The 27,869-nt window shown below is 36.6% G+C and overlaps 1 protein-coding gene across 1 annotated transcript in view; it reads left to right on the top strand.

Annotated features, from left to right (window-relative positions):
• Positions 1–27,869, top strand: part of CC2D2B (coiled-coil and C2 domain containing 2B) — a 122,875-nt gene that overhangs the window by 82,995 nt on the left and 12,011 nt on the right. The window contains exons 25-31 of the mRNA XM_076009907.1: positions 1,048–1,153; positions 7,241–7,337; positions 12,750–12,848; positions 15,039–15,221; positions 15,381–15,578; positions 16,928–17,017; positions 19,975–20,088. Coding sequence (XP_075866022.1) covers positions 1,048–1,153; positions 7,241–7,337; positions 12,750–12,848; positions 15,039–15,221; positions 15,381–15,578; positions 16,928–17,017; positions 19,975–20,088 — 887 coding nt within the window. The remainder of the gene's footprint in view (positions 1–1,047; positions 1,154–7,240; positions 7,338–12,749; positions 12,849–15,038; positions 15,222–15,380; positions 15,579–16,927; positions 17,018–19,974; positions 20,089–27,869) is intronic.

Below are 27,869 nucleotides of genomic sequence, written 5' to 3'. Positions count from 1 at the left end.
TGGTCTCTTCATCTCTATTTTCCTTGGGTTTTTGTAACACAGTGAAGGTGTTCTTTATAAAATGTAATTTTAACCATTTCATTCCCTGCTTTCAGGGTCTGTAGAGTAAGGTACAAGCTCCTTGGAAGCCACACAATGTAGGCCAGGCGTGGTGGCTCATGCCTATATCCTAGCACTTGGGAGGCTGAGGTGGGCGGATCGCTTGAGGTCAGGAGTTCGAAACCAGCCTGAGCAAGAGCAAGACCTCGTCTCTACTAAAAATAGAAAGAAATTAATTGGCCAACTAAAAATATATAGAAAAAAATTAGCCGGGCATGGTGGTGCATGCCTGTAGTCCCAGCTACTCAGGAGGCTGAGGCAAAAGGATCACTCGAGCCCAGGAGTTTGAGGTTGCTGTGAGCTAGGCTAACGCCACGGCACTTTAGCCCAGGGAAACAGAGTGAGACTCTGTCTCAGTAAAAAAAAGAAACCACACAATCTTCGATAATCTGGCCTTGCCTACCAATCAGCCTCATCTCTCTCTACTTCCCAGCTCTATCATACTACTACTTGTTCTACAAGGAAACTATTTGTTGTTTCCTTTGCCTGGAATGGCCTCAATACATCTGCATATTATTGGCCAAGTGAACTACACTACTTAATGTTTCAAAGCCCAAGCTCAAGTGATATTTTCTCTGTGATGCCCTCTTTGTCCTCACCCCAGACAGCTAATCACTCCCTTTCCTAAGTAATTCTTATACCCTGAATATATTTCTCCTATTTCATTCCTCACATTTCACTGCCCTTATTTGTTTACCTGTTGATTTTCCCCTTATAGACCATGAACTCCCTAAGGGAACATTCTATTTATTTTGGGGTCCTAGAATAATACCTGATATAGAACAAGACCAGTAGATGTTCATTAAATGAACGAATAAATAATAGCTGTTAGAAAAACTAGAAAAACTTAGCAATACAGTTGCCAAATAATTTCCTAGCCTTCTACCTTTATCAACTGTATAAAATATTACAAAAGTCTAGTCAATGTTTATTATGTGTTTCAGGAAGCTGTACACCCTTTTGTGGAAGTGTCTTTTCAGCACACTGTATACCAAACCAACACTGCAAGTGGATCTCATCCATGCTGGAATGAAGAAATTAAAGTAGATTTTATGTAAGTTGGAGTCTATTTTTCCACAGCTTCTAAAAAAAGAGCAATAACAAAATTCTTTTCTTGAGCCATTTATTGTATATAATGATCGATATAGGATTTATTTTTTAAAATTATGAAATATTTCATACATATAAACTAATATATGAAATATATGTAAACATAGGTTCTGAAGAAATAAAATGAATACCTGTGTATCCACCATTCAGCTTAAATAATAGAATATTACCAATAATTTAGAAGGTCATCTGTGCCCAAACGTAACTGCATCTTCTTTTTTTTCCTACCAGAGGTAACAACCATGAATTTGTGTTTATCATTCTTCTCTAATCACTATTTCTCTTCCTTACAATTTTACTTCATAAGTATTTATCCCTAACTATGTATTATGTATTTATGCATGTTTTTAACTTTATGTAAATTGAGTTATATTTATGTATTCTTCTGTAATCTTGTTTCTTTACTTTTAATTATTTTGAGAGATTCATCCATGTTCATGCTTGCAGCTGCTTGCTATGGTTTGAATGTGTCCTGCCCAAATTTATTTGTTAGAAACTCAATCCCCAATGCAACAGGATTAGGAGGTGGAACCTAATGGGAGGTGTTTAGGTCATAAGGACTCCACTTTCATGAATGTAATAATTATAAAAAGGGCTTGTGGGAGTGGGTTCACACTCTTCTGCTCTTCTGCCATATGAGGACACAACATTCCTCCCTAGCTTGCCCTTTGGCCTTATGCCATGTGAGGATATGGGAAGAGGGCCCTCACCAGACACCAGATGCTAGCACCTTGATCTTGGACTTCTCACCCTCCAGAACTGTAAGAAATCAATTTCTGTTCTTTATAAATTACCCAGTCTCAGGTGTTCTGTTATAGCAGCACAAAACAAACTAAGGCACTGTTACTTATTTTCACTTCCATATAGCATTACATTGCATGAAAATGCCACAATTTATTTATTTTTTTTTTCTGTTGATACACATTTATCTTTTTTCCAGTTTTTTTGCCATTACAAAAAAATGCTTTGGACATTCTTGCCCTTGTTTTCTGGAGCACATGTGCAAGACTTTCTTTTTAAGACAGTGGCTCTCAAACTTCTTTGTGCACTGGAATCACCTAGATAACTTCTTAAAACACAGTTGCTGGGCTCACCTCCCTAGTTTCTAATTCAGTGGATATGGGATAGGGCCTGATAATTCCATTATTAGCATGTTCCCAGGTGGTACTAATGCTGTCAGGTGACAACACTTTGAGAACTTGTGCACTAGGACTACAGTCTCCAACCCCCTGGCCACAGCCCAGTACCCTGGGCTTGTTAGGAACTGGCCTCACAACACCATCTGAGCTCCGCCTCTCTCCCCCTTCAATCCCTACACTCAGCCCCAGCACCTGCCAATCGGTGGAAAAATTGTCTTCCGTGAAACTCAGGAACCCAGGCCACATAGCAGGTGTGCGGCAGGAGAGCAAGGGAAGCTTCATCTATATTTACAGCTGCTACAGCTTCCCCATTGCTCCCATCACTGCCCAAGCATCCCTCAAACCTGCTCCCTAATCAGTGGAAAATCGTCTTCCCTGAAACCAGTCCCTGGTGCCAAAAAGATTGGGAATCACTGCTCTAGGTTATATGCCTAGCAGTAGAATTGCTAGGTTGTAGCTAAAGTCAGCTTCATCTTTACTAGATAATGCCAAACTGCTTTCTGAAGTGATTGTACTAATATATACTCCCAACAGCAGTATATAAAATTTCCTATTGTGCCATACATATCTTCAATAACATTCTATATTTTTAAAATTATTTTTCCCAATATGAGTGATCTAAAATGGTAGTCTCATTATGGTTTAGTTTATATTCCCATATTTCTAATGAAGTTGAGTTTTTATCAATTTTAAATACTTAACCTACTTTAGTTTTTAGAGAATTTTTAGGTTCACAGTAGAAGTAGGTGCAAAATACAGAGAGTTCCCCCTAAATCCCCTCACCACAACACACATGCAGCCATCCTCAGCATCAACATCCTGCATCAGTGTGGTATCTTTATTTTTAATATAATCCGTGAGCCAACATCAACACAGCATTATCAACAAAAGTCCATAGGGGTCACACTTTGTGTTGTACATTTTTGACAAATATATAATGACATATATCCACCACTATAGTATCATGCCAGAAGAGTTTCACTGCCGTAAAAATCTTGTGTCCTTCCTCTATTCATCCCTCCCTCCCTCTGGGAACAAATGGATCTTTTTCTACCTCCACAGTTTTGCCCTTTCCAGGTGTCATTGTATGAATCAGGATTTTCCAGAGAAACAGAACCAATACGATATGTATAAAGAAAGAGAGAGATTTATTTGTTTATTTTAAGGAATTGTCTCGCACAATTATGGAGACTGGCAAACCCCAAATCTGCAGGGCAGGATGGCAGGCTGGAGACCCAGGGCAGAGTTGCAGTTTGAATCTGAAGGCAACCTGCTGGCAGAAGTACCTGCTCCACTGGGGAAGTCAGTCTTCTTTCTAGTAAGGCTTTCAACTGATTGGATGAGTTCCACCCTTATTATGGAGGGTGATCTGCTTTAGTCAAAGCCTACTGATTTAAATTGCATCTGAAAAATATCTTCACACACACAAAAATAAATTAATTAAAAATAAATTTAAAAAGAAAAACAAAATAATATTTTCACAGAAACATCTAGAATAAAGTTTGGCCAAATGTCTAGAAACTGTGGCATACCCAAGTTGACAGACAAAATTAACCATCACGGTCATATAGTTGGAATTATACAATAGGGAGTCTTTTCAGATCAGCTTATTTCCTCACTTAGTCACATGCCTGTAAGGTTGCTCCACATCTTTTCATTGCTTTATTGCCCATTTATTTCTAACACCAAGTAATAGTCCATGATAAGGATGTATCACAGTTTACCTATCTATTCACCTTGCGCTTCTTCTCATAAGTTTATTGATCATTGGCATCTTTTCTATGAAATAGCTTTTCATGCCTTTTGTCCATTTTTCTATTGTTTGATCTATCTTTTCTTTGTAAGGGGTTCTTTATATATTATGAGTTCCAGCCCTTTGTCAGTTATATATGCTAAAACTATCTTTCCCTAATGGCTTGTCTTTCATTTTCTTTATGATATATTTTGATGCAAATAAGTTTTTAATTTTACCAATCTTTTTATTTATGGTTTGTGCTTTTAAAAAAATCTTGTTTAATGAATAATGGACTTTCTTTACTTTCCTTACTTTAAAACATATGTCAATTTGCATTAAAATATTAAACCATTGCACTTTCTATTTATTTATTTTTTCTTGATTCCATATATTTTATTATTTCACTGGATTGTGTAGTCAACCAAAGATCACAAAGGTTTTTGTGGGATGGAGGTGGGAGTAGAGAGGAGAAATTGGAAAGAAAATTTAATATTTTTTTTACCATTACACTTTCTAAAGAATGATTGGAGATATCTTTTCCTATAATATTCCTATATAAAGGAATTTTTAATTATAATTAATCAGATTTTGAAGAACCACCTGTGTTTCTGTTTGCTAACAAGAAGGAACAAAACAGATACAGACTAAAATAAATCCTATAACTAAATTTAGTATTTAGGAACACATACACACACACGAGAGAGAGAGAGAGAGAGAGAGAGAGAGAGAGAGAGAGAGAGAGAGAGAGAGAGAGAGACCCTATGAAAACTAATTTCATTTCGTATCCACACCCTTTAATATTGCTGTGCTTTACTGTTGGTACAAATTTCCTTCATGACCAGGTATTTGTAGCTATTAAATATCTATTTTTATCTTGAGAGGTAGGAAAATTGACTCTATATAAAATTATTCATATATGTAGAGCAGATTTTCTTATGGATTAGCCACCATTTTATATGGTTTTCTATGATTTACTTTGTATAATTTTCTATGAATATTTCATATTTCATGTAATACATGATTTTATATGATTTTTATGCTTTATACAATGCCTATGTTAATGTCTATTACCCCCCAACAAAGGCTATTGGGAACTCAGAAGAACTGACATAATTGCTTGCACATGTGTGATGATAGCTTGTAGCACATCCAGGTGTAGGTTCTCAAAGTAAAAGTCTCCAGATCCTAACCAAGATTTTCAAGAAAAGGGAGATGCTGTTTATGCCATTATTCCAACTTGATTGGAGGAGGGGGCCCTAATGGATTAGTATACCTAGGAACTTTGCTATGGATACCTGGGAATTTCTTGCTGTTAGCAGAAATCAAGTTTGTTCTTCCAGATTCAACACAGGCTCAACTGTAATTTCAGAGTCTTTGTCCAGAGTTCTAAACAGATCTCCTTGCTATTTGGTTGCCTGTCTAGACCTTGGACCTCTTGCCTTGCCTGGTTCTCTAATATTTGCTTTCTTGACCTTTTCATTCTTGTGTGTGAAGAAGAGTAATGACTTAAAGGAAAATTCTATTATGTTGTATTATATAATATTAAGTTAAATAATTAGAATATAAGATGTATGTCTTTTAAAAGTTTGTAGCAGTAAAATATGTGGTTATGTGTGTTTGGAAATAGTTGGAATATTAATTTAGAGACATTAGAGTTAGAAGAAATATACTGATTAATCAAATAAATTGATTTAGGAGATCATAAAACAGTCAATAAGATAAATAAACTTATAAGTGAACTGTAGAGTGTTTATATCCTTGCAATTATAGCAGTGAGATAAGCCAAGAACACATTTGAAGTACAACCAAGTGGATTAGGAGGTTCAGTTAAGGCAAAACTATCCAGTCACCACTTTTTTCTTGCCTCTTACATGACCTCTTATTCCCCACTCCCATGACATTTTAGTGAATAAAAACCACATGCAAATGGAATAAATAGTAATAATAAATAAATAGTAATTAGTCCCATGATCCCTGCTTTGAAGAAGGAATTGTGGTGAAATTTGAGGAAAGTGAATAGAATACAAAATACAAGATGACACGAAATGACTTAGGTGATGTAAGAGATATACTAAGTTGACAAGCTAAAAAATGTCTTGAGAATGATAGTTGTCCTTTTTCCTATTGGCATAGTATTGTAAATATACATTGCCTTCCCTGGCCTGCCTTAGGGCAAGAGGAAAGGAAACCCTTGAGGAGCAAAGTAGGGGAGTTAGCTTATTGTTTTACCACTTGGAAATGTAAGGAATCTTCAGCTTAAAATTGTTCTCAAAATTCAACCAGCATTTTTCAATTGTCACTGCCTGTAGGTCTCAGAAAGTTTTAGAAATTGTTGGAGATTCTTGGAAATTGTAGTTGTTTCCTTAACCAGCAAGCTTCAACAAAACAAAACTTCAGTAGCAGCAGCTGTACAGTGAAAACCCCTGGTCTTTAGAGCTTACTAGAACTAAGTCCAAATGAAGGCTCTGTCACTTGCTGGTGGCATTTTTACCTTGAACAAGTTATTTAACTTCTCTGAACTTCCATCTCCCCATGTAAAATAACCTACTGTATAGGACTGTGATATCTATTGCATTAGACGTTTGATGGAGATTTAATATGCAAGCTAGAGCTGAGAGTGGAAGTTTACTGCTCGTGATACACACTCCTTTCACTTACCCCCAAAATGCACCTAATCAAGTAAGTCAACAGTAGATACCTTGCAAATTAAATGCTTTACATTATTACAATTTCTGGTTCCAAAAAATACATATCGGAAAGAGAATAAGCTCTGTGGTTAAACAATCATATCTATTGACTGAGAACAAAAGAACATTTTAATTGTATGTGTGAACTAGCAGAAACTAGCAGGATTTAAGATAGTTGGAAAATCTCAATGCACAATACTCCAGTCGTTTGCAGTGGATGGCTGTAGTGAAAGCCTTTCTGCTTGACATTTAAACATTTTTATTTTTCATCATAAAAGAGATATGTTACAATGCACATGATGGCCTTAATGAAAAGTAGCAGTCTTCAAAGGATATAGATTTTTCTTAGTTTACCCTTTATAAAAGAAAAGAACACAGGCAATTTCATAGTTCTTTATGAATAATGCTCTTAGAAAATAAATGGGTTTTTAGAATATTAAGCATTTAATTATGTTTTTTTTTATTTGTAGCTCACCAGGACATGATTATAGCTTCTCAAGCTTATCTAAAATAAAAGATTATATATATATTAACATTTTTGATGAAATGATGATTGAAAAGCACGAGGTAAAGTAGAATAATTATAACCAACACTGGAATAATTCTAAGAAGGTCAAACTGAATAAAGTCTAGTAATATTTATAAATTTGATTTTAGATGCAATATATACAACATTTTCTTAAAAGGACTTGAGGCAACTTGCAATAAAATCAGACATGTGACAACATGGTTCAAAAATAACAGAGATTATAAACCATGTAGAGGAGGAGGAGGGATAAATAAATATACCAAGAACTTGGGAGAAGTAGGTTTCTGCAATTGAACATTACATTTAAATGTGAGCTTCCTTATAGCTAAGACAGAAGGATAAACAAAAATAGTTTACATAGTTCTCATTATCTGATCAAAGAAAATATGCCATTTCTACAAAAGAGACCAAGTTATTCCTAGGACTAAAATTCAGTTCTATTTAATCAATTTCTAAAATTACTGAATGCCTTTCTCATAGATATGTGAAAGTTCCTAACACAATGCCTAGTGCCATGACAGGCTCTAAAATAAATATTAGTTTCCTCCCTACTAAACTTGGCACTAAAAATATAAAGATGCGTATCCATTGTAACTACTCTCTTGGGATAGGTAAATTAAATGCTTGAATATAGATGTTTACCAAATTCTATGGCAAGACTATTGAAGGAGCAGTTAATTCTACCTAGAAGGAATAGGCGTCCAGGTCAGAGAAGTTGAATGAGACCTTGAAGTGTATAGTTCAGAAACAAGCTTTCTGTAAAAACGACTGCAAATCATAATGGCAATGTTTTCAAACCGAGTTTTCTAAGAGATATGACAAACATTAAAATATGTTTTACCAACTCCTGATAAAGGTAGAGGGTAAAATATTAAACAGGAATTAGGTGATGGCTTTTCTCCACGGAATTAAACTGAGCAGTTTTCTGATTATCTAAACTGATAATGGGTACAGCTTAGAAAACCCATAAAAATGCCTACCAGATTTACTTTCTCAAAAGAGAATTATCTCAGTGTCTAATCTGACCAGAGTTGAATAGCAGTTGATTAACAATAGAACCCTTAAAAAGGCTTTGTGTTGTTATTGGAATGATCCATATGCTTTGGTTATCAGACTTGGTTATGACAATATTGGGATGCTATTTAGGAAAGGAAAGGGCCTTGTATTCTTGCCTTCCTCTCATGGACTGGGTTGCAGGGTAACTATGGGCCAAAACATTCCATTTTCTCATAAAGAACTAGAGCTAGGTGGAGCCCCAAAATGGCCACTCAGTTGAAAGAAGGTATTGGTTTATCATTGATTACTATTCTGTCTAGAAATTCAATTATCCTCTCTTCTCTCTATGTCCCTTCTGTACTTTTTCTTTCTGCTATCTACTGTTTCTTACTTCCCTTGGATCTTCCCCTCATTAGTTACCTGATGACAAAAAGGTGAGGATTGGAAGTCTCACAGACACATACCCTATTTTTAACACTGGGGATGGAAGAGATTTGCATTTGGAGCTGACAAAGCAAGCCCTGACCACTGCTCCAGGTTTGGGGCCTAGAATCTCTCACAAAAATCTCAGTAGCCACCAAAAGAACTTAAATTAATCTAATACTCAGATATTGGTTTAAATGCTATTTAAAACAAAAATAATTATTCTTTAAGATTTTCAAATTTATTAGCATATAATTTTTCAGCATAATTTTGGACCTGCTGTTATTTACCTTCTCATTTCTAACTTTATCCAAGTATCTTTCTATTTTTTTTTTCCTGATTTAATTTGGAAGAGAGATTTGCCTATTTTTTAAAGAACCAACTGTTAAATTGTTTTTACATTTCATTTTTTGGTTTTCTAATTCAATTATTTCTGCTTGTATTTTTATTATTTTTCCCCAGTGTCCTAAGGACTGATTTTTATACATATTTTGGCCAAATGTGTTGAATGCCTAGGTTGTTTGATCTCTTGCCCTCTTATAAATAATGGAAACATTCTAAGACTATGAATTTATCTCTAAAAAAATCTTAGACTTACTTATTTTTATTTTTTTCTCTATTACATTTTTTCCTTGACCTAATAGTTTTCTAAAATATATTTTTGTATTTTCAAATGTTGAGAGGCTGTACTGTAAACTTTTGGTTTTAAATTACAGTTTTATTACATCTTGGCAAATCCTATTGTACATTTGTGCCTTTAGTCCATATTCCATTTCATCAAGCCGTTGGTCCCAAATCTACAGTTGCCAGTTAACATACAAAGTTATTAATCCTAATGACAAGATAAGGGACCCTATCGGGCAAGCTGCGTTGCTCACCAAGCAATCACATACCAGGATAAAGATGAAAGGGGTCATTTTTATTTACAAGGGGCAGAAGAAACTAAATACACAAATAGCTCACTTTTATGTATGTGGTTTAACTAAATAAACCACATAAATGTGGTCCAGTCATAGCAGCCCCACTTCAGCCATTTAAAGAGTGCCTGGCCCTTCCTCAACTTATGCCAATATGTTACAGACTTAGCACATACACATTATAGCTTAGGAATATTAACTCTTGTTTTTAATCACTTGATATAAACAATTCCCATACTAATAGATTCCTTAAAGGTTGTTTCATATATAATTCATATCGATGGTCTTAAGAATAAAATTCTTTCATTTCTTCTCAGAGAAGATATATAGGAAACCAACTGTAAAGTGAACCCCAATAGAAGTATAATCTATAGCCTGAGACGAGGTAGATCTAGGAAGCCTATAGCATCCCTGGGACCTGGGATGGAAAGATTAATTCAGTTGAGATCACATCAGTCAGACGTCCAAAGCCTTAATTGTTACAAAACTACCTAAGAGTGCCTGTTACTTTTTAGACTAGAGCGACACAGTCCATTTTGTTCAGCTCAAGGACTAGTACAAATAAGTAAAGTACAAAAAGAAGGGCTCCTGATGTCCAAGGCAGTAATCAGGGTTTTGACAACTTTTTCAGACTTCGACTGTTCTCTTCCACTTTCCCCAGATCCTCTCCACTTATGGCCTTTGGTTGATTAAATAAAAAATGTTAAGTGGCTAAAAGTGGAGTGGATCATAGGATACTGCCAATGGGAGGGACAGTGGTGGTAGTAAATGCCACCCTTTTATGCTTAATCCCTGTTCCTCCCTACTATACATACGTTATCTAATTTTAAAAATAGTGTTGGCTGGGCATGGTGGTTTATGCCTGTAATCCAAGCACTTTTTGGGAGTCTGAGGCAGGAGGATCACTTGAGCCTAGGAATTGAAGACCAGCCTGGGCTACATAGCAAGACCATGCTACTACAAAAAAATAATTTTAAAACGTTAGCAGGACATGGCAGCATGCACCTATAGTCCTAGCGACTTGGGGGGCTGAGGCAGGAGGATTGCTTGAGCCAGGAGTTCAAGGTTACAGTGAGCTATGATGATGCCACTGCACTCTAGCCCAGGCATCAGAGCAGGACCCTGTCTTTAAAAAGTTTGTTTATTGAGGAATAATTAGCGTACAATAATCTGCACATATTTAAAGTATATAATTTGACAAGTTTTGATATATGTATATACCTAAGAAATCATCATCAAAATCAAGATAATCAACATATGTGTTACCTTCAAAAGTTTTCCTCTGCTCTGGAGGCATAGTTCCCTCCCTCCTCTTCCTGCCTCCCACCCCAGGCAACCATTGATCTGCATTGTGTCACTGTAGTTTGTATCTTCTAGATTTTTATAGAAATTGAATCATAAAATATGTACTCTTTTTTTTCAATCTTGTTTCTGTTACTCAAAAAAACTATTTTGAGATTCATCCACGTTGTAGTCTTTATCAAATAGTTTGTTCCTTTATATGATATAGTAGTATTTCATTGATAAGCATACATCCCATTGTATGTTTATATATTCACTTGTTAATAGACATTTAAGTTGTTTTCTATTATAAAATAAAGCTGCTGTGAACATTTGTGTACAAGTCTTTGTATCCACTTTCATTTCTCTTAGTAGATACATAGGAGTGAAATGGCTGGATAGTATAGTAAGTAGATATTTAAGAAACTGCTAAACTGTTTTCCAAAGTGATTGTACCATTTTTTATTCCCACTAGTAATGTATGAGACTTCTAGTTCTTTTACATTTTTATAAATACTCTGTCAGAGTTTTTAATTTTAGCCATCTAATAGGTATGTGGTGGTTTCTCAATGTAGTTTTAATTTGCATTTCTTAATGAAAATGATGTTGAGCACCTCTCCATGTATTTATTTGCCATCTATGTTGGGAAAGTGTCTATTCAAGTCTTTATTCTGGTTTTAAAAGTCAGCTATTTATTTTCACATTGAGTTTTGGGAATTCTTTGTATATTTTGTATTTAAGTCCTTTATCAGATATATGATTTGCAAATATTTTCTCCCAGTATATAGTTTATCTTTTCATTATCTTAACAGTGTCTTTTGAAGAGCATGGTTTATAATTTTGATGAAGTCAAATTTACCAACTTTTCATTTCATATTTTTTTCAGCTCTGTTTTTGCTTTAGGTATTTTGCAACTTTGTTATTAAGTTCATACATGTTTAGGAATGTATTTCTTTTTGATGAATTGACTCCTTTGTCATTGTGAAATATCTCTCTTTATTCCTGTTTATATTTCTTATTTTTAAATCTGTGTCATCTACTATAAATATAGTCACTCTGGCTTTCTTTTAATTAATGTTTGTATGCTATATCTTTTTTGCCCTTTTCTTTCTTATTATTTTCTCTTAATCTGTGTCTTTATATTTAAATGGATTTATTGTAGACAGCATATAGTTGGGTCTTGCTTTTTTTTTTTTTTAATCCATTCTGACAATCTGCCTTTTAATATATGGCCATCTACATTTTGTGAAATGACTGACCTGGTTGGGTTCCATCTTCCTATTTGTTGCTTATTCCATCTGTTCTTTATGCTTTTTTTCCTTGCCTTCCTTTTTTTCTTGCCTTCTTTTGGATTGATAGACTACTTTTATGATTCCATTTTGTCTTCACTACTGACTTCTTAGCTATACTTCTTTGTTTTCTTGTTTCTCTAGGGATTACAATATATTCTTTAACTTACCACAGACTATCTTTATATAACATATTACCACTTCTTTATATAACATATAACATATATAATATATAACATACCACTTCTTTATATAACATATTACCATATAGTGCAGAATGGAATGCTATAACACCTACATTTCCCCCTCCAGTGCTTCCTTGTCATACATTTTACTTATATGTGTCATAAACTCCACAACAGCTTATTCTTTTGCTTTCAGTAGTCAATTATCTTTTTAAAAAATTAAAATGCAAGAAAAAATGTTTCTACTTATCTTTGTTTTCTTTTTAAAAAGAAAGAGGATGATTTTTATACTTATCTGTGAGTTTGGAAAATATTCATCACATAATATCAAATAGTAAACAATTTATTTATTTTAATAGGTTCACTGTCTCAAGAGCTGTAGTGGTCATTCATATATAAGAAAGAATTGGCTTGGATCTATCATCTTCCCCTTTTCTGCTCTTCTGCAACAATCAGAGGTAATAGAAAATGGTTCTTTGCTAATTATTCTAAGTTTTGACCTCTGGCTAACAGAAACATTTTCTGTTGTCTTCGAGTCAGATTCTGTGCTTGGCAGGTTGGTAAGTCAATTAAAATGATCCTGTACTAGAGTATTCTGGGTTTTAGAGTATTTGAAGGTTTTGGCTATCTCTAGAATAGGGGATACCCACAAATTCGTATCTTGTATCTTTAGACTGTTCACTAATAAAGACTAGGATAACTAGCGTTAGGTCTTAAAGCAACATCCATATTTGTGTAAGAGTTCTGTAAGCCCAGATTCACGGAACATTCTCAATAGTGTTGCTTTGTAATGATGAGTCCCAGGAGTTTCAGCTTGTCAGCATTGGTTGTTGTTAATGGTGAGATTGATGATTAACACCTGATCTCTGTGAGACCCTTGGAGTTCTCTGCTGTAGGGTTTTGTAGCAGGAATATGCTTACATGACCAGCAAAGTATAAAAATCCCAGCCTAGACTCCATTTTAGGCTCTGTTACTTATTTACTGAGTGATCTTAGGCAAGGTCACTGCCTTAATATCTCTGAGGCCATGTCAGACACAGAAGATTTAAAAATTCAGAAATGACTTTTCTAGATCAGTGATCACTGTCTATAGAATAAAACTAACATTTTCGGTACAATGTGATAATGCAGTAGTGCTTTAACAGAGGCTGGAGATGGGTACTGTGAGAACATACAGTAGGGAGTTCTTTACTCCTCCTGGGTTGCAGGGAGGAAGTGAGCGGGGATAGGGGTATGGTTCAGAGAGTTTGGTGGTGGATAAGCAAAGACTAAAGAGGAGAATGAAAGGTGAGAGAAGACTTTACTGAGGAGATAACTTTTGAAATAAGTCCTTAAAGATAAATTTGTCAAGAAAATTAGGGCTTTTGAGTGAGAAGGAATCGTGTGTATTAGTTAGGACTGCATTCGGCCATATGCAACAGAAAACTTGACTAACAGTAGCTGATGCAGGTAAGAGGTCTATTTATCTCACCTAAAAAGAAGTCCAGATGCCAGTGTGGCAGCTCAAGGATATCATCAAGAATCCAGGTTAGTGGTTTTCATCCTCACTAATGCAAATGTTCACTGCAACTCTAGCCTCAAATCTATGTTGCAATAGGAGGCAGGGAGAAGCAAGCAGGGACAGTGCCTATATCAGAAAAACAGTTCCCTATAAAACTCCAACAGACTTCTGCTTGTATTTTATTTATGTGGCATGGCCACTACCTAGCTGTTATGTTACCAACTAAAGCTGTTGGTAAGAAAGGAGGAAAGAATGGATATTGGGTAGGAGAGTAGAAGTGCCTGCATGGTATGTGTTGCAAATAAAAAGCAATAGGGATTTAAATGGTTGGAAGTACAGGGCTTCCTAAATTTGTAAATCCCTACAATTCTCAGTCTCAGGCCAGACTGTAGGCAAGAGAGGTAGTTAAGAAAGTAGGCTTCAAAGGTGGACAAACCTGGATTGTAATCCTGGCTCCACTACTCATTAGTTCCTGTGATCTTGCACAAAATATTTCAACTCTCTGAGCCTCTGTTTTTTTATCTGCAAAAGGGAGATAAGAGCATTATCTACTCCGTTGAATGTCACCATCTATATCAAGCACTTGGCACATTGTCTTGTACATAGTGCTCAGTAATTATTACCAATTATTATTAATTATTATTGTAACTCATCTCTTCCTTCCAAACACACACACACACACACACACACACACACACACACACACACACACGCTCACACACACACGATCCCTCCTCCTGGATACCTCAGGGATGTCTTTCCTGCTGTTACTTTTTTTCTCTTTCTAGACCCAATTTAAACTGTAACATGATCTTTTAGCTTCTTCTCTGAGCCTGAATTAGATTTTCTCAGAGCTTTATCAGTCCGATATAGTAACTTCCTTCCTTGTTTCATCCCTTTGTTAATCCTACCATCTCTACATAGTATATGTTAGGCAGAGACCCAGGGTGTCAGGAGTATCTATGATCATATCATCATGGAGAACCTGATCATTCTTGGTCAAGTGCATATAAGTAAAAGCCCATGTACTCACGCAAGCCTGAAGCAAGCCTGCTTTCTCCTATGGAGAGGACTGAGCTAGGGTATAATATTTAAGGGTTGTTTGTTTCCATCATGCATAATCTATTACATTAATATACTCTTTCAGATTAGTGGGACATTTCAAGTAAATATTCCACCAGTTTTGCTTGGGTATACTTGGAGTAAGACTTATGTATCTCCTAAAGAAGATTACAATTGGCAGAATTTAAAAGAATGTACCTTCTTAAATATTTTTGCTACCATTGAACCTCAAATAGCATACGTTACCTATAATCCAAAACCAGATGAGGTAGGTTTTACATTTAATTTCTTTCATTTATACCATCAAAGAAGTTTAAATTATTTTAAAAACTAGTGATAATAATTTCAAAGCTGGCAAAAATAAACATTGGTTCTTGATATTTTCCTGTGGGAACAATATGGTACAATACTTTAAATTTGATTCTAGTTTTCAGATCAAATAGATGTTTTGCAAAGAGCACAGATTTTTAAGAAAAATTGCAAGGCAATGTTTCCTAACCGAAGAATCATAACTACTGTATTTAATGAGGAAGGGAAACAGATCTTAGTAACAAGATATATCAAGGCATTAAATCCACCTCGGCAACTTCTGGATATATTACTTCATGATTCCAGTGCAACACTTGTAAGTTTTTATTTATATTTTATTAATATTATATTTATATTTTATTTATATTTTTATTAATAACAGCTTCATTGTGATTGAAGAATCCCTTTACCTTCTATTTATTTTGGTTCAATCTAGTCAATTGTCTCACCTCAGAATATTTATACTAGTTGTAAGTTATAAAGCTCTCTTAGCCTTACTCTTTAAAGTAAAATCAAAAGTTCTAGTTTAGATTGCCTTTTGCTACCCTCTACTTTTCCATCATGGATTTCTTCCTGTCTATGTGACCTGACACCCAGTATCCAAGGAGATAAATAATGCTCTCAGATTTATTTCAGAAACTATCTTTGTGTTTTAAAAAAGTATATACATCCTAACTCCTTTGCTTGTCAAGGATTGTGAAACTTGTTTATTAATTGCATGAAGTCACCAGTGTACAGAGTCATGATAGTGCATAAAAGGCAGGTATTGTATGTCGATTAAAATGTTAGTGAACTTTCTGTTCATTAACTCATTGTTTATTTGTATCCCTTTATCCTTTCCTGTATGGGGGAAATGCACAGTATACCCTCTGTCATTTGAAAACGCAGACGGCACCACTATCTCCCCACTGCAGCAGCTTATAATAAGCTTATATTAATAAAAATAATTCAGATAGATTTTGAACTTAAAAGCAAATCAAACCATTGCTATTCTTCAACATTAAAAATGTATATATATTTTTTGAGATGGAGTCTCGCTCTGTCATCCGGGCTAGAGTGTCCTGGCTTCAGCCCAGCTCACAGCAACCTGAAACTCCTGGGCTCACATGATCCTCCTGCCTCAGCCTCCTGAGTAGCTGGGATTAGAGTCACATGCCACCACGCCTGGCTAATTTTTCTATTTTTAGTAGACAGGGTCTTGGTCTTGCACAGGCTGGTCTCGAACTCCTGACCTCAAGCGATCCTCCTGCCTTGGCCTCCCAGAGTGCTAGGACTACAGCCGTAAGCCACCACACCTGGCCAAAAAAAAAAAGAAAACTTTTTAAACAGTTACACTTTAGAGTATATGTTTAATGTTGATATAATGTTTAAAATTTTAATAATTTGTTACAATAAAATATAATGATTAAGATACACCCTCTGGAGTCAGACCAACTTGGGCTTAGTTCCCCAGAGACTTCACTTATATATTGTATTAGCCATATGCCTCTGTATAGGTTAATTTATCACTCCAAGCTTATTTCCTCTTCTGTGAAACTAGAATAATGATAGTTTCTACTTTGTAGCCTTATAGCATATACTACATGAGATAATGCCTGTAAAGCACTCTGCTCAGTGATGGATATATAATACATACTCAATAAATATAAATTAATATTATTCTAGGACATCATTTCTCGATTTGTATCTTTGATTCCTTTTATGCCTGATACACTGGATGAAAATGATGGTTTTGATATATGGCTGACATCAGAGGTAATAAATTACATTTTTATAGTGAAAGTATATAGTGTTTTTTGCTTTTCTTTGAAAGAAGCCTTTTAAAATATTATGTATTTATGTAATACTTGGCTTGTGAAATTTAAAAGTATTTGATAATTTTACATACATCTTCAGTTCTATCACAATCTATGGAAATAATTTATGAAGGCCAAAAATCTTTTCAAGTGATATCTCATGAATATTTTGATTCCAAAGGAATTCTGAGAATATAATATTATGATATTCTCCAGAGAGCAGTATGATTGTCACTGTGGAGTTGGACAGACCCTAAAGTCTTGGGCAAACACTGTCACTTTCCTAAAGCTTTCCTCAGTCTCCCCCAACAGAATGAAGACCTCATATAGCAATGCTCTTCCTTAGCACTTGAATTAAAGATATCTTTAGACTCGTTGCCAAATTAAATACAGGCCCCATGCAATATATGAGACAAATTAATGTTAAAAATTATTTGTTTATCTGAAATTCAAATTTAACTGGGCATCCTATAAATTTTTTTCTGAATTTGGCAACCCTAATTAGAGCACTGCCTCCATTCCTCCTTAAATTGTATTTAGTTGCTCATATGTTGACCCCACACCTACACCCTGTATACGTACATCCTGAATGTAGAAGGCAGAAGGAGACTTGGTTCTTATATGTTTTTATATTCCTCACTTGTACACTGCTTTAAATTTAGCAAGAATTCAATAAATATTTTTAATTAGAAAATACAAATGTAATGGGAGCCTAATAGAGGGACACTTGCATCTGGAAGTGATAGTCCTGGCACCTAGCTAGAATGTTTTAGGGCTGGGTTTGAGCTAAACTGGATTTAAGGGACAGAGGGATAACATAGTAGGTTAGACTTAATAGGTCTGTGTCCTACTAAGTGGACCAAGGAAGACACAAATGTATGGTTTTGTTCTAAGATCCAGTGATTCAAATCTGTTAGAACTCAGAAAGATATCATTTAGTATAGACTCCTCTGAGACTCTTTGAAAGAATCAGGAGGTGTTCAGGGGCATTATGATTCTGCAGAACCGTTAAATGAGGCTGAGCTAAAACTAACCATTCAGGCAAATAATATTATCCCTGAGTCTCCTCCATCAAAACAATACACATAATTAAAAGGTTACTACAGGCTTGGGATTCCTCTTAGCTAATGTCTTCCCATTGACATGAACTCTTTTTTGGCTTTGGTTTGGTTTGGGTTGAGTTGGGTTGTTTTTTCTGTTATGTTTTGTTTTGTTTTTTGCTTTTAAAAAATTTTAATTATTATGGGCACATAATAGTTGTATATCTTTATAGGGTATATGTGATGTTTTGATACAGGAATACAATATGTATTAATCAAATCAGGGTACTTGGAGTATCCATCACCTGAGGCATTTATCATTTCTTTGTGTTAGAAACATTCCATTTCCACTCTTTTACTTATTTTAAAGTATACCCTAACTTATTATTGGTTATAGTCACTTTGTTGTGCTATCAAATATTATTCACTCTATCTAACTATCCATTGACATGAACTCTTTGGCCACAGGATGCCCATGAGTGTGTGACTGATTAGATTTCACAAAACAAGAATTATTTTTCTCCCACCTAACATTCAATCGTTGGAGTCAAAAAACATGAGTTCAAATCCTAGTTAAATGATTTAATATCTGTGTGACCTAAGATAAGTTATGTAACCTCTTTTGACCTCAATTTCCTCATCTATTCATACAGGAGTTTGAAAGGACTGAATGAAATAATATAAGCAAGCATCTAGAACTCAGGAAGAATGAGGATGAGAATTATTTACTCTCATCCTCTCCCTCCTCCTCTTATAAAATCCACTTAATGGAGCTTCCTTGGCTTGACATTGAAGACTATTCTTATTCTACCTCTAGCTCTCCCATTCACTTTTCTTTCAGAAGGGCCTCCTTACCATCCTCCCTAACCCCCATCTGTCACCATCACCTTCAGCTAGTGCATACTGATATGACCATATCAGTTGTTAAAAAATTGAAATGCTTCCACACTGGTCATTATATAGTCACTGTCAAGAGCCCCCTAGTTGACCCCTACCCACATCTCCCTGGCCACCACAGACTTTTCCCTGGGACTGTAGTGAACTGGAAAGCACATATCCCATCTAAATGGTGTAGCTGCTACTTGGCAACAACAGATTGTGGCCATATGAAAATTGGGCCCAGGTATTTGCTAGAGTTTTTTATTTTTTCAACAGAAGCCAGAAGTCCAGAGTTTTAGATGAAATTTCACATTTTCTTTTAACATTCTGGGGACCAAATAAAACACACCTATAGACTAGAACTAGGTCATAGACCACCAGCCTCTGCTACTTCTGCTGCACTTTTTCTCTCCTGCTGTACTACTTTGTGTTAGTAGGAACCCTATATTTGATCTATTACACCCAGCTCAGCTGTTCAGCTCTTTCAGCTGAAGAAGTTTCAATCACTCTTCCTGACTGGGATCCAACTCAGATCTCTTCCTTTCTTTGAGTTGAGAGTACCGTATTGGTACAGGACAGCATGTAGCTCCATGGCCCAAAAGATCACTTCCTCCCAAACATTATGTGATTGATGCCCTATCAGGTTTCCTGAAAATACCAGTCTATATGTCCCTGTTTGCCCAGGGCAGTTTAATATTTATCCTAAACAAAAATGTCCCATTTTGAGATTTGGGGTATGAATTATCTGGTTACTCTATACAATATATTAAGTGCCACATAATAAAGGTGACCCCAATATTCCTAGTCAATATTCTGTTCTTCTAATGCCCTAGCAAAGCAAGAGCTGTCTGTTTTGCTGTCATCTCAGCAACTTGGTAAAATAAGTGGATTTGGAATTAGAGGGAGTAGAGGGGCTCTAAATCTGTTGGATGCTTGCATTACTCAACTTTCCTTTCCTTTATTTTTTTTTTGTTCTTGTTGCTTTGTCTTGCCTTAGCGCTGCATCAGTTTGGCTATTGGAAATAAGGAGGAGCATGCCATTCTTCTCTGTAATTTCTTCCTGTATTTGGGGAAGAAAGCGTTGGTCCTACTGGGAACCTCAGTGTTAGAAGTAAGTGCTGGAGTTCATATTGAAATAATGTAAGAAAACCAAATCAGATTCCAGCTACAAGTTTAAAAGACTTCAACTCCAGGTTTTTATCTCTTCACAAGCTAATTTGGAATTTCATGGGCAATTATTATAATAGTTAAGAGGATAATGTTATTTCATCAAATTTCTACAATACAATGTAAAGAATGACTTCCTTTTGTGTTTCTCCTTTATACAATAGTACTAAAAATAGGGTCTACTTCATAGGGTTACTGGGAATATTAAAGTGCCTAGTACTGCAGTCCCCACCCCTGGGCTGCGCACTGCCTGTTAGGAATCAAGCTACATAGCAGGAGGTGAGTGGTGGGTGAGCAAGCTTCCTCTGTATTTACAGCCGCTCCCTATTGCTTGCATCAAGCCCTGATCTCCACCTCCTGTCAGATCAATGGCAGCACTAGATTCTCATAAGAGCAGGAGCCCTACTGTAAGCTGTGCATGTTCAGGATCTAGGTTGCATGCTCCTTACGAGAATCTAATGCTTGATTATCTGAGGTGGAGCTGAGATGGTGATACTAGTGCTGGGGAGTGGCTGCAAATATATATTATTGTGAGCAGAGAGGTTTGACTGCATAATAAATGTAATGTGCTTGAATCACCCCCAAACTATCCCCCTTCCCCAGTCCATGAAAAAATTGTCTTCCATGAAATCAATCCTGGGTGCCAAAAAGGCTGGGGACTGCTGGCCTAGTTCACATAAGGCACTAAGAATAGCACCTGTTCATGGCAAATAATAAATGGTGGTGGTGGTTGTTATGTAGCAATAGTTATAGTGTATTTGTGGTGGCTATAATCCACCATATGTTTCTATTAATAACTATATTTTAAGATCTTTTAAAAAAACAGTTCTCTTCATGCTCCATTACCCAGGTTTTTTTAAATTTCATCATAATAAGGGGGTACAAATGTTAAGGATACATACATTGCTATTGCCTTCCCTCCCCCCTCTAGTCAGAGCTTCAATCATGTCCATGCCCCCGACAATGCACAAGGCACTTATAATGTATATATATAAACCCATCCCCTCCCCCTCCACCTGCCCGACACCCAATAAATGTTATTTTTTTATAACATTTTGGTTAGATTTTATAATTTTGCCTTTACTTAGTAAAGGTTAGAGGTGCGCTCTTCCCCTCCACACTGTTTGGTGCATCTCTCAGATGTGGATCTATTCCCCCACGCCCTGAATCTCTGGTAAACACCACCCACCTTTGAGCACCATATCGGAAATCAGTCAGTACCAATGTGACGGCGAGTACACGTGGAGCCCATTTTTCAGATATTGTGTCACCTCACTTTGGATAATGAGCTTAAGCTCAATCCAGGATAATATAAGTGGTGTTAGCTCACTGTTATTTCTTAGAATTGAGTAATATTCCATTGTGAACATATACCAAATTTTAATTATCCAGTCATGAATTGATGGGCACTTGGGTTGTTTCCATGTCCTTGCAATAGTGAATTGTGCTGCCAAAAACATTTGGGTACAGATGTCTTTATAATAGAATGATTTATGCTCTTTCGAGTAGATGCCTAATAATGCTATTGCTGGGTCGAATGGTATTTCTATTTTTAGCTGTTTGAGGTATCTCCAAATTTTTTCCACAATGGTTGCACCAATTTGCAGTCCCACCAGCAGTGTAAGAATGTTCCTGTCTCTCTCCATCCCCACAAGCATTTATTGCTTTGGGATTTCTTGATACGGGCCAATCTCACTGGGGTTAGATGATACCTCATTGTGGTTTTGATTTGCATTTCTCTAATGATTAGAGATGTTGAGCATTTTTTTTATATGTTTGCTGGCCATTACTCTGTCTTCTTTGGAAAAGTTTCTCTTCCTTTCCATTGCCCATTTCTTGATGTGGTTGTTTGATTTTTTTCTTGTTAAATCTCTTGAGTTCTAGATAGATTCTTGTTATCAGACCTTTATCAGAAGGGTAGAGAGCAAATATTTTCTCCCATTTTATGGGTTGTCTATTTGCTGTAATGATAGTTTCTTTGGCTGAGCAGAAGCTTCTTAGTTTGATCAGATCCCATTTGTTTATTTTTGATGCTGCGGTGATTGCTTTGGGGGTCTTCTTCTAAAATTCTTTGCCTAGGCCAGGGTCGGAGAGGGTTTTCCCAACATCTTCTTCTAGGATTCTTAACGTTTCATGTCTTAGATTTAAGTCTGTTATCCATCTTGAGTGAATTTTTGTGAGAGGTGAAAGGTAGGGATCCGGATTCATTCTTCTACATATAGCTATCCAATTTTCCCAGCACCATTTATTGAAGAGAGATTCTTTTCCCCATTATATATTTTTGTCCACTTTATCAAAGATTAAGTTACCATATGCTGTGGTTTCATCTCTAGAACCTCAGACCAATTCCAAACATCAATGCCTCTGTTCTTATAACAGTACGAAGCTGATTTAATTATTATTGCTTTATAGTACAGCTTGAAGTCAGGAAGACTGATGCCTCCCAGTTTGTTCTTTTTACTTAAGATTGCTTTGGCTATATGTGGTTTTTTTCTAGTTCCATACAAAGTGAAGAATTATTTTTTCTAGATCTGTGAAGAATGATGGTGGTATTTTGATGGGGATTGCATTAATTCTGTAGATGACTTTAGGTAATACTGACATTTTAACAATATTGATTCTACCAATCCATGAACAAGGTATATTTTTCCATCTGTTTACATCTTCTACAATTTCTTTTTTTAGTGTTTCATAGTTCTCCTTGCATAAGTCTTTTGTATCTTTTGTTAGATATATTCCTAGATATTTAATTTTCTTTGGGGCTATAGTAAAAGGAATTACATTTTTGATTTGAGCTTCAGCTTGATGGTTCTTGGCATATATAATGCCTCTGCTTTGTGTATATTGATTTTTTAACCTGAAACTTTACTGAATTCATTTATCAAATCTAGGAGTCTCTTGGAGGAATCCATAGGGTTTTCTAGGCATAATATCATATCATCTGCAAAAAGCGGGAGTTTGGTCTTATCTGCACCCACTTAGATGCCCTTAATATCCCTCTCTTTCCTGATTGCTATAGCTTGGACTTCAAGCACTATGTTGAATAGAAGAGGAGATAGTGGGCATCCTTGTTTAGTTCCAGTTCGAAGTGGGAATGGTTTCTATTTTTCCCCATTCAGTATGATATTGGCTGTGGGTTTGTCATAAATGGATTTGATAATTTTAAGATAAGAACCACTTATGCCTATTTTGTTCAGAGTTTTTATCATAAAGGTGTGTTGGACTTTGTCAAATGCTTTTTCTGCATCTATTGAGAGAATCATATGGTCTTTGTTCTTTTTTTTTTATTTATGAGGCAAATTGCATTTATAGACTTGCATATGTTGAACCAGCCTTGCATCCCTGGGATAAAGCCCACCTGGTCATGGTGAATTATTTTTTTGATGTGCTGCTGAATTCTGTGTGCTAGAATTTTGTTGAGGATTTTTGCATCTATATTCAGAGGGATATTAGTCTGTAATTTTCTTTTTTTGTTGCGTCCTTTCCTGGTTTTGGTATCAAGGTAATATTGGCTTCATAGAATAAGTTAGGAAGGATACCATCCTTCCCAATGTGGTGGAATAATTTCCATAGTATAGGTATGAGTTGATATTTGTATGTTTATTAGGACTCTGAAGTGTAGCCATCTGGTCTAGGACTTTTCCATTTGTGGAGGTTGTTAATTACTACTCCAATTTCTGCACTTAAGATTAGTCTATTCAGGAATTCTGTTACCTCCTGGGTGAACTTAGGGAGGTTGTATGAATCCAGGAATTTATCCATTTCTTCCTCATTATGTAGTTTTGGGGCATATAGATTTCTATAGTAGTCAAACATAATGTTTTGTATTTCTGTGGTGTCTGTTGTGACCTCTCCTTTTTCATTTCTTATTGAGTTTATTAGAGTCTTTTCCCTTTGAGTTCTTGTTAGTCTAGACAGAGGGCTATCAATTTTGTTTATCTTTTTAAAAAACCAGCTTCTGATTTTGTTGAACGTCTGTATAATTCTCTTGTTCTCCATTTCATTTAGTTCTGCTTTGATCTTAATTGTTGCTTTTCCTATGCTAGGATTGGAATTGGTTTGCTCTTCTTTTTCCAATTCCTTGAGTCTGTTCATTAAGTTGTTGGTATCTAATCTTTCTGTTTTTTGGATGTGAGCATTTATTGCTATTAGTTTTCCTCTCGGATATACTTTTGCTGTATCCCACAGGTTTTGGTAACATGTGATTCCATTGTCATTTTGTTCAAAGAAACTCTTGATTTGCCTCTGAATTTCCTCCTTGACCCAATAGTTATTCAAGAGTAGATTGTTTAGTTTCCATAACTTTGTGAAGTGGTGCATTTTTCTGTTAGAATTGAACTCTAATTTTATACCAGTATGGTCAGAGAAGACACATGGTATTATTTTTATTTTCTTGAATTTTTTGAGATCTGCTTTGCAGCCTAGTATGTGATCAGTTTTGGAGAAGGATCCATGGACTGCTGAGAAGAATGTAAATTCAACTTTATTTGGGTGGAATGTTCTGTAGAGATCTCTCAGTCCTTTTTGGTCAAGAGCTTTGTTTAAGTCCCTTATTTCTTTACTTAATTTCTGTTTGGAGGATCTATCTAGTTCATTCGGTGGTGTGTTAAAGTCCCCTGCTACTATGGCAGTATTGTTTAATGTGGTATTTAGTTCAGACAAGCTTTGCTTTATGTAATTGGGTGCTCCTGCATTGAGTGCATAAATATTAAGAGTTGTTAAATCTTCTTGTTGGATCTTCCCTTTCACCATTATAAAGTGGCCGTCTTTATCCTTTTTTACTTTTGCTATTTTAAAACTTATGTTGTCTGCAAATAGTATAGCTACCTCTGCTTTCTTTTGACTTACATTTGCCTGGATGATAGTTTTCCATCCCTTGATCTTCAGCCAGGAGGTATCTTTGTGGGTTAGATGTGTTTCCTGTAGACAGTAGATACTAGGTTTGTGGAATTTTATCCACTCTGCCAGTCTATGCCTCTTCAGAGGAGAGTTTAAACCATTTATATTTATTGAGAGGATTGAAATTGGAGGAAGATTTTCATTTATATTGTTGGGTGAAGTCCTGTTGTTTTGTCTTAGTCCTTGAGCCATCATGAAGTTCAAAGTCTAGTCTTTAATTCTTCGAGGATTTTACTTTGAGGAGTGTCTATTGCCCTGTTTGCTGTGGAAGGCAGGTCTGAGAATTTCCTGAAGGGCTGGTCTGGTCTTTGCAGATTCCTTCAGCGATTGCTTGTCTGAGAAGGACTTTATTTCACCCTCATAGATGAAACTTAATTTTGCCGGATAAAGAACTCTAGGTTGGGCTTTATTCTGTTTTAGAAGATTAAGGATAGGCACCCACTCCCTCCTGGCTTGTAAGGTTTCAGATGAGAAGTCTGCTGTTAGTCTGATAGGCTTTCCTTTATAGGTTATTTGTTGTTTTCGCTTTGCTGTACGGAGGATTGCTTCTTTCACACTTACTTTGGTCAGCTTAATAACCACATGAGGAGGTGATTATCTATTCATGTTGAGTGTCCCAGTAGTTCTATGCGCTTCTTGTATCTGGATATCAAGATTTCTGGCCGGGCCCAGCATATTTTCCTCCAGTATTCTGTAAAATAAGTTTTCCAACCCTTGTGAATGTTCCTCCTCTCCTTCTGGAATCCTGATCAACCTGAGATTCGACTTTTTAACATAATCCCATACTTCCTGTAAGCTTTGGTCTTATCTCTTGTTTCTGTGCTCCCTTTCTTCCTCTGACTTGTTTAGCATGTAGCCATAATCTTCAAGCTCTGAGATTCTTTCCTCTGCATGGTCTGTCCTGTTTTTGAGGCTTTCCACTGTATTATGGAGTTCCTTGAATGTTTCCTTCATTGCCAGAATTTCTGATTGGTTTTTCTGAATTACTTCGATTTCTTTGGAGAATTTTTCATTCATTTCCTGGATTGTTCTTATGGTTTCTCCATATTGGGCTTCTATTTTCTCTTCAATTACATTGAGTTTTCTAACAATCCATATTTGGAATTCTTCCTCTGTTAGTTTAATCATATCATGTAAGTTGGTGTCAGTTGGTGGAGAATGAGTATTTTCTTTTGGAGGTGACTTTTCTCTCTGCTCCTTCATGATTCCTGTTATCTTTATCTGGTTCTTCCTTATCTGGATACTTTGTTGAGGATCAGTGGTGCTGGAACTCGATTATAAGTTGTGTTCTGGGGTTCCAAAGGAATGATCCTTGGAAGAGCTGGGGAATATATGCTCTGGTCCTGTATCATCTCAGAGGAGTTTGAGCCTGTTGGGTTATCTTTGACCTGATGTCTTCACTTTATGTCCACAGAGTTTATTGGGTTTGGGTCCCTTGCTTAGACATCCAGGGGTTTGTTCCCTATAGTGAGATGGAGACCAGTATCCACCACTATGTTGAAGTGGGAGGCACTGTGTTAGGCTCTGAATTTATTCTTTCTTTTGTTATCTGTGGTTTGTGAGAAGGAATCAATTATTAATGTATCCCAAGATCTTTGTATTGCACTCTAAGCCTCCAAATAGGATATACAGATATCTCAGTCTTAAGGGAGTATCTTGACACTCCCAAGGGTTCCTAGAGTCATTAGGAATAGCAACCTCCTTCACAACTCTGCCTTGCTAAGACAGGCTCTGCTTTCTGGGCACAGATCGCAAATGGCTGAATGCAGCAGGAAACCACCCATGTTCAATCTTGCGAGACAGCCGCCAAACAAAACACTACTCTCCCCTTTTTGCCCATTTAAACTCAGCCTCCGAGGCCAACAGCCGGGTTAGGGCAGAGGGGAGGCCTGAGACCACTTCCAGCTTGGCCCTCCACAGCATTTCCAAGCTATGGAGTGGCAGCCTCGGTACTGGGAAGCGGCTGCTGGGTTCAGACCCTCCCCTACCCGCTCCTGCTTCAGCAGAGCGCTGAGAGTTCAAAAAGTTGCCTTCTCCAGAAGCCCGATCAGTTCAGCCAGTTTAGGGTAGGGGAGATGCATGATACAGCTTCCAGCACGGCCCTCTGCAGCATTTCCAAGCTACGGAGCGGCAGCAGTGGTACTGGGAAGCAGCTGCTGGGTTTGGACCCTCCGCCACCTGAAACTGCTTCAGGGGAGTGCTGCAGAGAATTCAAAATGCTGCCTGTTCCAGACTCTACTCAGCACTGCTCGTCTGCCGTCTGCCCGCGTTACCGCTTCCTACCAACTTCAGGCATTTCCCTGCCTGTGTGAGTGTGGGTTTCGGTGGGGGAGGGATCATCTCCCTGTGCAAGGCAGAAGCAATGCCTCCTCTGGCCAGCCTGTCAGGGCAACAGATGTGTGGACACACTCCCTCCCTAGTGTATATTTCCAACTCCCTGAGTTTTGTGGAAGATTTTTCGGTTCACCTTTAATTATTGTCTACAATTTTCGTATCCCAGTGTCTCTCTGCAGTCTTGCGAAGCTGATCCAGTGTAAGTGCAGATCACTTGCGTGTGGTTGTCTGCCTTCCTCGCTTCTCAGTCTGAGAGCAGAGGGCCAAGAGGTCAGCCCTACTCTGCCATTTTTCTCAATCAGCCCCATTACCCAGGTTTTAATCTTATAAGAAGTGGGTCAGAAATTCCTATTTACCTATCAGAAATTTTTATAACTTAATTTATATACTTCTCCTACATTCATATCTCTAAAAAACTATTCTTTTTAGACTGTTTCTAGCCCTACCATGAGTGTCTTGTTAAATGTCAACATTTCCAGTCTTGCCTTAGTC

The sequence above is a fragment of the Microcebus murinus genome, chromosome 14, assembly GCF_040939455.1.
Source record: "Microcebus murinus isolate Inina chromosome 14, M.murinus_Inina_mat1.0, whole genome shotgun sequence".
In the NCBI taxonomy this organism is placed as follows: Eukaryota; Metazoa; Chordata; class Mammalia; order Primates; family Cheirogaleidae; genus Microcebus; species Microcebus murinus.
The sequence above is the reverse complement of the archived record's forward strand: the minus strand, read 5'-3'. Positions and strand labels throughout refer to the sequence as shown.